At 43.8% G+C, this 11,281-nt stretch overlaps 1 protein-coding gene across 2 annotated transcripts; it reads left to right on the forward strand.

Annotated features, from left to right (window-relative positions):
• LOC8062227 (ankyrin repeat, PH and SEC7 domain containing protein secG) lies at window positions 3,038-9,926 on the forward strand. Of its 2 annotated transcripts, XM_002464145.2 has the most exons (12): window positions 3,042-3,237; window positions 3,347-3,421; window positions 3,713-3,889; window positions 4,064-4,213; window positions 4,906-5,045; window positions 5,332-5,415; window positions 5,511-5,627; window positions 6,657-6,809; window positions 7,626-7,727; window positions 8,804-8,974; window positions 9,242-9,321; window positions 9,459-9,926. In XM_002464145.2, exons 1-12 carry the CDS (start codon window positions 3,186-3,188, stop codon window positions 9,499-9,501), a joined length of 1,344 nt encoding a protein of 447 aa, XP_002464190.1. In that variant the 5' UTR covers window positions 3,042-3,185; the 3' UTR covers window positions 9,502-9,926. The 2 variants fall into 2 exon arrangements, with proteins under 2 accessions (XP_021312550.1, XP_002464190.1); XM_021456875.1 differs by lacking the exon at window positions 9,242-9,321 and having other exon boundaries at window positions 3,038-3,237.

Here is an 11,281-nt window from a genome sequence, read left to right on the forward strand (position 1 = left end):
TGGCGACACTGGAACAGGTCCGTGGAGGTTAGTGATCCAACCGCGAATCCCTGGAAATTCGCTAAAATCTTGTCTCGAAGGTTCTCCCATGAATAGATCGACCCGGGTCTGAGCATCGAGTACCACGCCAAGGCATCTCCCTCGGCTGCGATCACGAAGGATTTTGCCATCACAGTTTCATTCCCTCCAGCTGAGGCCACGGCTGCCTCGAAACTCATCAGGAATTGGCGCGGGTCTGCCTTTCCGCTGAATTTAGGGAGCGTGATAGGTTTGTAGGTTGTTGGCCAAGGCGAGGTCTGCAATCCTTCGGACAAGGGGGATCGAAGGTCCAACGCGCCCCGCAGCATGCCACCGTAGTTTGCCGGTTGCACATCTAATGTCGGGCCGGCGCTGGTCAGAACAGCGGGCTGGATCGTCGGCTGAGGTGAAGGTTGCATGCTAAGGATTTCTGCCTACAGAAGTGAAAGCTGCTGCCTGATCTCGGCCGCTTGCGTCGCGGCCACCGCTGCCTCTTGGCTGGCGGCGTAGGCAGCAGCGATCCGGTCTCGCTCTCGCTGAAGGTTCTGCAATTGCGCTTGCAGCTGCTGGAGCTCTTGCGTGGCCGTGGGTTGCGTCGGGCCCGCGGCGGGAGGAGGTTCCTGGCGTGTTTCCGGCTGCTCATTCTCTGGTTGCCCGCCCTCAGAACCTTCTCCCTCTACGGTCGCGTACGTGCTCCGCACGGCCCTCCTCGGCCTTCCTCTCCTGGAGGGCTCTGCCCGAGGTCCTGTGGTGTTTGCTCTCTTTCCAGCCATCGCATGTTATACTTCGGCCCCACGGTGGGCGCCAATGTTGGGGAGATGCTCTCCGCACTCCCCAGCAGTACGGTGAATAGTGAACCTTCTCACTCGGTGCCGTGAGAGGTCTGAGCTCCAACGGACAGCAGGCTCACTAGTAGGTGAAAACAGTGAATGCTCTCTCTTATTAATGGCGGCATCACGCCCCTTATATAGGGCCCGGAAACCGACCCAATGACATTTACATAGATGCCCCGTGACGGTGGGGGAATATTCCAGCATATTCTTTCATCGCAGTCTACTGACCCTAATGCACCCGCGTAATTTCACATTGCAAACCCCTCGTTCATCCTTTGACTGGGGCCTCAGCAGGTCGGAGGCTTGGATCCTCCGCCCAGTTGCGGATCCTCCGACGCTTTGGTGTCGGAGGTTCTGCAGCCCGGCCGGTCGGAGGTTGCTCGACCCGGCCACCCCGGGAGTTCCTCCTTAGCCTGGTCCAGTCGGAGGTTCCTTGGCCTGGCTGCGTTCTCCCGCCATCCTCGGACCCGGGAGGGTCGGAGGTTCCAACCTTTCCTCGCTCGTGGACCTCCGCCGGTGTCTCAGTCCCTGCACACACCTTGCACGACCAGACGAGTCGTCAACATTAGCATTTCCCGTCGAAGGATATCCTCCGACGTTTCAGGCGTCGGAGGTTCCTCAGGTGAAGGGTAACCTCCGACGCTACCAGGGGGAAGGATGCAGCTTTTCCCCAACAATGGTTACCTTTGTGAACCGTGCAATCTAATGTGTACCTAGTAGTCGTAGCATATTATCTAGTGAGAAATATTCGGGAATCTTCAAGAAAGCAGTCGATACTTGCTTCACAACCATGCATTTTCACTAGCATTACGAAGACGCTCATCCTCGGAAAACATTCATCATGAGCAGTCGAAGTTGCGTCCTGAGCTTGACAAGAACTTTGTGAACAAACTTATCACACATAATGTGAAGACCAACCTTAAAGAAATCATGAATAAACACAACTTCATCTAGCCTTAGATCTAGAACCTCTTCCTCCTTGGTACACAAACAACATCCTCATCAAGGATGCGTGTTAGATTTTGCATTCCTCTTCTTTTCTTTTGCTAGTTAAGGACTTGGGCTATGCCAAATGACCCACATATTTGTGGACTATATGGTTTTGTTTATCTAGCTATATGATATTGTCTGCGTCTTCCTTTGATATTGCAAAAAAAAAAAATAACTATGATCTACAAAAATGTCAAACAAGTGTTACTATCACTTGAAGTAAAAAAAGGTTGTGGTCTAGAAAATTATATTTTGCCCATGTTTGTGCAAAAATATAGTTGATTAATTAGTCATCATCCAATTCTTGGTCTAAAAACCAATTGAGACTTAAAAAATTTGAGTAATATGTAGGCAGCTCCTCCATCTAAAAACGATAGGAGAACTTCTATGATTTTAATGGATGAGATTGAAGATGATAAGTGGAAAAAAAAATCTTTGGTTCTACTTACTATGTTATATCAATATTTGCCCGCGACATGGTACTCTCCAAGTTTTTTTAAATGATGATTTAGAAATTTATAAAATTTAGTTCAAAATTTCTACAAACAATATCCACCTTTATATTACCTCAGATATATTACTAGTGAGTTTGAGCTTCCAGATCTACCTCCCTATCACTCTATTTTCCCAACCCCACATGGCAATCGCCAGAGGACCAAACCGATGGGCTGTTGGAATGACCAAACTCTAAAAATATGCCAAGTTTTAAATGTTATACAACATCATGCCCCTCAATAGAATTTAGTTGGACAAATTTCAAACTGCTATCAGAAGTCCGGAACTGATGGCACTCCATTGATAGAGAATCATGGCAAATTTGCGAGTGCAACATCATACCTTGTTTAGTTTCTAAAAAAATTTTGCAAAATTTTTTAGATTTCTCGTCATATCGAATTTTATGACACATACATAAAACATTAAATATAGATAAAAGAAATAACTAATTGCATGATTTACCTGTAATTTGTGAAATAAATTTTTTAAATTTAGTTAGTTTATAATTAAACAATATTTATCAAATATAAACAAAGGTGATACAATAATTTTGTAATTTTTTTAAACTAAACAACCCCAGAGCCACTCGGTCCTGGACTGTCCTGGCCTGGCGTGTAAGACTGAACGAGACCACGTGTCGATCCTCCATTGCTCGTAGACGGCTGTACCAGCTCTCTCTCTCTCTCCTGTCTCATTTCTCTTCCCGCCTTGTCTCACCAATAATTGCTCTCGCTCCACCGCGACCTCCCCTCCCCTCTCACACACAAGCGATTCCGCCTCCAGAACCTTCCTTCCCCCACCTCGCTAAACCCTAGCCCCCGCGCCTTCCGGCGCCGCCGCCGCCGGAGCATGGACGAGTGGCTGCCGCTGCCGAACGTCTTCGGGCGCCTCCTCGACACCAGTGCGTGGGCTACCTAGCGCGCTCCGTCCTTCTTCCTCCCGTGTGTCCCGTCCACCCAAATCTCTCTGGTGGTCTGATCTCACGCGTCCCGCTTTCCTCTTTTGCGCAGATGATCAGGACCAGTGGCCTCCGGAGGCGACACTCCTCATCGCGGCCAACGACGGCAACGTCCGCCGCCTCAAGGGTAAGCACTAAGCACACGCCTTTTTCCTGCCTCGTTCGTCTCCTCGCGACGACTTCGTTCTCGCGCGGTCGATTTGGTTAGGGGTGTTCCCCTTCCCTTTTGCCTTGGCGTCGGAAAAAAAAAACTCATTCTTTTTATGATTTTGGGATCCTGTCGCGCGTGCGGCGTGGAATTTGGTTGAGACGAGCGCTCGTGTCTCGGATTTTAGTTGGTTATCAACCGCTTTCTGTCATGATCTCCCCGATTTTCTCACTATACTGCTGTTTGCCTGTTTCCGATCGTTTCATGAAGAGATCGCGAGGGGCCTGGACGTCAACGGGAGGGGGATCAATTCGGTGCTACGTCGCACAACCTTCAAGGGCATGGACGCACTCCACGCCGCGGCTGGTGGGAAGGGCAAGCTACCAATCTGCCGATACCTCGTCGAGGAGGCCAAGATGGACGTCAACAAGCGTGACACCTTTAAAGGTACAAACTAGCTTAGTCCAGAGTCATCCCCACTTTCCTCCGATCCCTCCTCCATTAATTGCTCTCTTCAAACCTATATAATTATTGCTTAATTGATTAATTCGGTATATAGTTTGATCCATTTACGGATTCTGAGTTGGCTTCAGTCGACAAAATGTGTGCTTTTGTTCGCAGGTAAGAGCATGACACCACTGCAGCATGCTGTGTTCAGTGGGAACCTCCCTATCGTGAGGTTTCTTCTTGATCATGGTGCTGATCTCCATCAAGAAGGCAGTCTAGGAGGTCATGAAAGATGCACTGCTCTTCATACAGCTGCAGAGAAAGGTATAATTAAACACAAAACGAACTTCACTCATATATTCTTTCTTCTCCCAGGACATGTGTTGGCTTCCTGTTCAGTCTTTACTATATTACCTTCTTTCTCTTTGTGATGGATATAAATGGAACATAGGATATTACTTTGGAGATTCTGTACTTGAATCTATACACAAACACAACTGCAGACAATGGCATCATATTCAAGAGAGAAAACTAGCAAGCTTAAAAATTCTCTACATCTAATTTTATAGCTTTCTGTTGTGTCTAATGTATAAACTCAAGCTATCCTGGTTTTATAATCTTTTCGTGCCCAACTGAGATGTCACAATGTGTTATGTGTACTATACCATCTTTCAGTTTTTACCATTAAACTTTCTGGAATTGTTGCTTTTAGTCTTTGTAAACCTTGTATTTACTATCTGTTTGTGCCTTTGTGGATCTTCTACCAGGATCAGTTTCATACTTTATATTGTGCTCAGCCAATGAAACTGATAGATTGTCCAAAAGTATTTTTTTCATTTCTTATGAACTTGTTGATTGCCATCGAGATTTCCCTGTATGCTCTTCAGTGAAGAGTGAAATAGCAATTTTGTCAGTTTTTTTTTTACATGTTGAAATTTGGTTGCTGAAGATTGGTTTATTGTTATAGTTCCGCAGTCCACTTGTATATGACCTTACTTTTTCATCTGTTTCTTCAGGACGCTGTGAAATAGCAAAACTTCTGCTTTCTAGGGGAGCTTATGTTGATGGCAAATCATGCCATATGACACCACTACAGCTTGCGGTTCATGGAGGGCATGATAGTACTCTGAAGATTTTGTTGGACCACAATGCAGATGTACTAGTTATATCTTTTTAATCTATTTATAGATGAGCTGTGTTCTCTATTTTACCGTTAATGCATTGGGGCTTGATATTCCATAACTTTGTTCCTACTTCCTACCTTTATATGCTTAGTTCCTCGTAGCGGTTGATGTGTGACTGCTTGGGCATATGTGAGCAGTGGCCCACACAACAACAGTTCCTGAGAAATCAAAGGGAACACACATATCAGCTATACTTAAAAAAAAGCTTTTCATGATCTATTCTATACCGTTTAATTTACCTTCTGTTTTCCTACCTAGCCCAACAAGGAAATAAATCTGTCAACACCTTTGACCATAGCCTTGTGCACTCCTTCCTTGTCTTGTCTGAAGCTATTGATTCAGGTATAGTATTCTCTACTATGAGTCTTGTGTTATATTTATGAACTATCAAATTATATATGAAGAAAACATCTCATCTTTGATACATAAACTGGTAGGCTGGAGCTGAAGTGAATGAAATTGGTAATCCTTTGGCAAGGGCTGCACGGGAAGGCTTAACTGAAGCTATCAAGTGCTTGTTGGAGGCTGGTGCAAACCCCAACACTACTGACTGTGTGAGCCTTCTCCCTTGTTCACACTATCACTGTGAGCTGCTTAACTTCAAATAGTTCTGGTCGTACTGCCTTTTAACACTATTTATATAATGCTCATTAGAAGTCCGTTCATGAAGGAAAATTGAAAGTGGCGTAGAAGTCTGTTTTCTTCCAAAAGAAAAAGGGCATTAGTTTTGAACATCTGAGCACCAATTGAGTCACTGATCCGATTTAGGCATACTTTCAACATTTCTCACCTTTTACGAGTAGGTTCATGACACTGGTTCGATGTAGATTCTCACAGTTTACAGTAGTCTGGTTCTGTAGCAGTTTAGATGCTTGCCGTTCAGGGTATTGCACGTTGTTTCATTATTCAATCATATATATTTATATCGACAAGTTGGGTCTACTGTTTCTCCCTCAACCATCTGGATACACATGGTCTATTGTGTTAAAACTAGTGAAAGTATCATCAATTATCTTCACATACAAGCTTGTGAAACTTTTTTACCTGTCCCCACCCCTTGCTATGCACAGTTTATTGGTCTGCATCTATACATAGTTATAACCTATAGCACTGCTTTGGCCCATTTTGTTGGTTTGGGATCAAGGAAGTTTTGGAGGAGACAAGAATTACTCTTTGCAGGCCTTGTGTAGTTCACCCAAAAAACCCAAAACTTTTCAAGATTCCCCGTCACATCGAATCTTGCGGCACATGTATGGAGCATTAAATATAGATGAAAATAAAAACTAATTACACAGTTTGTCTGTAAATCGCGAGACGAATCTTTTAAGCCTAGTTACTCCGTGATTGAACAATGTTTGTCAAATAAAAACGAAAATGCTACAGTGTCATTTTTCTAAAAAAATTTGGAACTAAACAAGGCCTGATATGGACAAGTGATTTTATTACGCATTTATTTTGTGCTATTACATTGTTTCATTAAGCCTCTCAGGGAGCATAATTATCCTGAAATCAGTATTTTTTTCTTGGAAGTGTCCGTTTGTCCTTTCTTATACTAAATATATTGTTTGTGATGCTCTCAACAGTATGGTAGATTTCCAATAGAGTTGGCTGCCGTGTATGGTACAAGGGAAGATGTTGAGATTCTGTTTCCTTGCACTTCCCCAATTCCAACTGTGACAAACTGGAGCATTGATGGAATAATCAATCATATGGAACTGGAAAGAAAGCAACGAGAGGTATGCCACTGGCAAATCATCTTGTTCATTCACTTGGCTGTGCAAATAATTTTATTTAGAAGTTGTCAAGTTGAAAACAAACCAAAGGGTAGCTTCTGCTTGCTCCTTTTCTCTGTAAGCACTCCTAGAGATGCCAAATGCTAGTGTGCCTGCATATTTGCATTGTTGCCAAAGCTCTCTGTAGATTTCTTCTAGAAAACTTGTTTAATTTAAATGCTTTCTCGAATGCCTTGTATTGTTGGATTGTTCGTAAGTTTGATTCCATTAAAGAGAACAGGTAACCAGTTCAATTTCCTAGATAAAATATAGGCTATTTCAGTAATCCACTAATTTCATGTTTAATTGTCATGTACTGATTACTTTCAGTTACAAAAATGTTCTAGTAAACTTTGGCAAGGACATGTTATTTTACTTGTCATGTACTGTGTTAATTTACAGTTATTTTTCATTAAGATTACCGAAACTGGTCATGGGAAGAACTTTACACCTAGACTAGTACCAGTGCCTGTTTTCCACGAAAATTTGGAAAGATCAGTGGTTGCCAGTTAAGTATTTTTTTTTAAAAAAAATATGTAGAAAAAGAAGTCCAAAGCTGTTCAACCATTAAATCTCAATGGTCGTTAGCATGTGTTTGCCACCGCCTACCACTACCAGTAAGTCTGGATATAGATTTCTCAGGATCGATGACATATGCCTAGTTTTTACACACCTCATATATACGAGGATTTCTGAGAATCCTTTGAATCTTTTTCTAGGTTACAAGTTTGCTTATAATATGCTAGATTTGTCTGATTCAAATTATTGTAAAATGTTTAGGATGATGATTTTGTTGAAGCAAGGAAGTCTGATCTGAAAAGACAGGGTGGTGATGCATTTAAAAAGCAAGATTATATAAATTCCTCAGCATTCTATACACAGGTATGTTGTATTAAAAATGTATTGATATCAGCAGGGTGAAAAATGTAAAAATGCTGAATTTGAATGGTTAGTGTCATGTGTCATCATCTCCTTGCGTACATCTGAACATGTTGATTGCAGACTTTTATTACCTAGAATTTCAGTAAGAAATGAGTAAAACTATGAACTTCCTATAATGCTTGAGAGTAAAGAAACCAAGCAATAGCTTGGTTGGTACAGTCTCTATTTGAGAGGCTGTGCGCCCGACTTGAACCTGATGCTCGCAGTTTCTTTCCTAAATAAAGGAGTAGGGTGTTCATTCCTCTCTTAAGAAAGCCAGGGGACACTTGGTCAAGTTTATGCTGCTTGAAAGTAATGATATCCATTCATTAACTTTGTTTTGATGGTAGAACAAGATGGGTGCATATGTTATGGAAGTGGATGGCTATTCAATTGTATGTTTTTTCTCTTTTGCAAATTGATTTTTCTAATTGTATAAGCCCTACATTTACAATAACCAAATCCCTAAAATACCATTTATTGGTTATCAGCATATTTTTTCTGAGTAACCTATGTCCTCATACATGGTAAGCACCGAAGTATGTCTCTAGGAATTGCATCATGTTTGCAAAACATGGTTTTTTTCTTGAGCCTGCAGGAGAGTTGTGTATCTTTATATTAAGAAGAAAAAATGGGGTCACACACCTCCAACACACTTAGGTTTGCAGAACACGATTGAACTGATTGCATTTATTTTCCTCCATATTTTGTGGTCTAATAGTATGGACTAGTGAAATATTCTGATATGGAAACCAGCAATTAATTTATTTGGATAGGACTTTGGTTTGATACTGTTAGTCATGGAATTCTTTGAGTTAAGTTGAGGTCGTGAGGAGGAGCTTGAGTGATACTGATATTCTGGATGATCTTTTGCGTCTATTTTCAAGGAGATTCTGCATGAGAATTACTCTTTGATCCACAATTTATGTTTTAACCTAGTTTTACCTAAGAAATAAATGAGGAATCTATGGGATAACGAATGCGACACATCTGGAATGTGGCAACAGTGATATACTGACACATTTAACTTACTGCAGGCAGTGAAGGTAGATCAGTATGATGCTGGATTGTTCTCAAGCAGGAGTCTTTGCTGGCTCCGCACAGGTGATGGGAAAAGGGCTTTGGGAGATGCAGTTAGATGCAAAATGCTATCTCCAAAGTGGTCAAAGGGTTACTACCGGGAAGGACAAGCTCTGATACTTCTTAAGGTGCGACTAAAAACCCAGGGTCTAGCTCTAGTAGCGTGTCATCACGTCTTTAATCTCTCGTATATTTTAACTGGATTTTTTATTTATTTGCCACTCTTAAGTGTGCCAACCCTGTATGTGTCAATGACATGTGGGACCATATGAGTCACTGACATGTGGGTCAGGAATGGCAAATCTGCAAGAACGCACCATAAGGATGGCATGTTGGTGGCAAATAACTAAAAAGCCCATTTTAACTGGTCATGTATTTTCAATTGTATTCCTTAGGAGTATGAAAAAGCTTGTGACACACTCTCTGAAGGCTTAGAGCTGAACCCTATGTGTGATGAGCTCGATAAATTATATTGGTAAGAGACCGGTCCATTGCTTCCTATATATGTTTCATTCCAGTTACTGTTGAAGGATTGCTGCAGCTAGCACTGTGTTGTTTATTTGCTCGCTATCTATATTTTTGGAGTTTCCCACTAACTGTCAAACCTTGTAGGGAGGCAATGGATCTGAAGAATAGCAGCACTGGAGCAGCTTAGAAAAAGCCTGCAAGAAAATTGGATCGCCGTTTCCCTTTTTGGTTGATGTTCTTGGGAATACGAAGAAACACTCATCAGTAGTCTTTAGTTTTGCTGGTTGTACTGTATTCAGCACATCAGCATTTGCCTGTACTTTGAATTGGTGGCGCTCTGCTTGGAGTCCTTTCTGAGGTTGGGAGAAGCGTGTGATACCTGGAGAATAGCTTAGCTTAGATCGAGGTACTGGACTACTGGTTTCAAGTAACTTTTACATGTTACCAGAGTGGCATACGCACACTGTTTTGGCCATTTTGCGTGCTTGAAGCACGACACGACCACAGCTGTGAAGCGTTTTTCTGGGCTGCTGACCTACACTATCCATGCTTGAATAGTATTTGTTGGAGTATCAGTAATCTAGGTCCATGAGGCCCTTGTATGGAACTATATGGCTACCCTGTCTAAGGTTGGCTCAATCTGTGTGTGGAAAACTCTAACATGGTATCCAGCTAGGTTTCTTCTCTCCCTCCTCCCCCAGCCAGCCACCAGCTGCCGGCGCGTCTGCTGCCCGCCGCCGGCTGGCGGGCGCGCTGCCGCCGCCGCCATGGCTGGCCGTTCCCCATCTCCTCCTCCTTCCCCCACCTATTTCCCATCTTTCCCCTCCCTTCCCTCCTCTACCTGGGCGCGAATAGCCACGGGACCAGGCCTGCCCGCCGCCGGCGGCTGCAGCGCCACCTCTCCTTCGCCCGCTGGGGCTGCGCGGCCTGCTCCGCCCGCCGACTTGCGTCCGCCCGCAGCGCAGGCCCCCAGCGCGGCCGCACGTCCGCCCGCTGGGGCAGGGTAGCGTCCGCCAGGAGCCGCAACAGTATTTTTTGTTTGTTATTACAAATTATAATTTACTTTAGTCAAACTTTACTTACTTTGACTAGTTTTTTTAGAAGAAAAATATATTAATTTTGATGCAGCAGTTCTGTAAGCAGATCATCGGTCTGAAAGCATCAACCGCCATTGCTCCAGGCCTCTTTGGCGGTCAAACCATGTGTGATCTGTTCAATCTTTCAAGCTGAACTGAATGTGTGTAGAAATCATGAAGGAGCTCCATCACCTGAGGCTTAACCGTCTCCAAAGCCGCCAAGCAGAAGAGCCCAAGACCATCCGGACTGGAGCACTGTTTCTGTTCATGGACTTGACTGCAAATACAAAGCTTCTGATTCCGTGAAAGGGGCTGAGAGTTCATCTGTTGGGCGCTCCTACTGTTGCAAGAGCTGCTGAATGTCGAAGCCGCACGTCGAGTGTCCTGGAGAGCCAAAGCAGAGGTTTTTGTAGTACTCGGTAAGAGCTCGGCATTTGGCTTCGTGATTGGTGACCAGGGACCCCTTCAATCTCTAGGAAGACCAGCTCCAATAGTTCCTGTTATAGGATTGTCCACTGTGCAAAGGCGCAGCTGCAGCATGCTTTGTTCTGATCGGGCGTCTCCTCCGACTGTCGAATTCGTCGGCGTCATGCCCTTGCAGAGAAGCTAAGGCATTCGACAAGACGGCCACAAGATGTAGCAATGCACGTAGAGGGGCGTCAATTAGGTGGTGGCGGTTTGCATTGTCTGCAGGTCAGCAGCAGTGCGTGAGGCCTGCATCTGCATGTATGATTTCATCGATTAACTCGTTTCATTCATGCTGCAAAAAAAAGGATAATCTCTTGAGTAGATATGTGATCTTCGGTTTTCTCACTGCCTGCTGTTAACCTCTTCAGTAGATACGTGCTCTTCGGGTTTCTCACTACCTCGTGTTAACCCAAAACAGGCAGC

Source organism: Sorghum bicolor, chromosome 1, assembly GCF_000003195.3.
Source record: "Sorghum bicolor cultivar BTx623 chromosome 1, Sorghum_bicolor_NCBIv3, whole genome shotgun sequence".
Classification (NCBI taxonomy): domain Eukaryota; kingdom Viridiplantae; phylum Streptophyta; class Magnoliopsida; order Poales; family Poaceae; genus Sorghum; species Sorghum bicolor.

Excerpts from the sequence above, each read along its gene's own strand:
- LOC8062227 (XM_002464145.2), top strand. The coding sequence starts at position 3,186 with ATGGACGAGTGGCTGCCGCTGCCGAACGTCTTCGGGCGCCTCCTCGAC. Across the intron at positions 5,416-5,510 it reads GTCTGAAGCTATTGATTCAG|GCTGGAGCTGAAGTGAATGA; the intron begins GTATAGTATTCT and ends ATAAACTGGTAG. Across the intron at positions 9,322-9,458 it reads GAGCTCGATAAATTATATTG|GGAGGCAATGGATCTGAAGA; the intron begins GTAAGAGACCGG and ends CAAACCTTGTAG.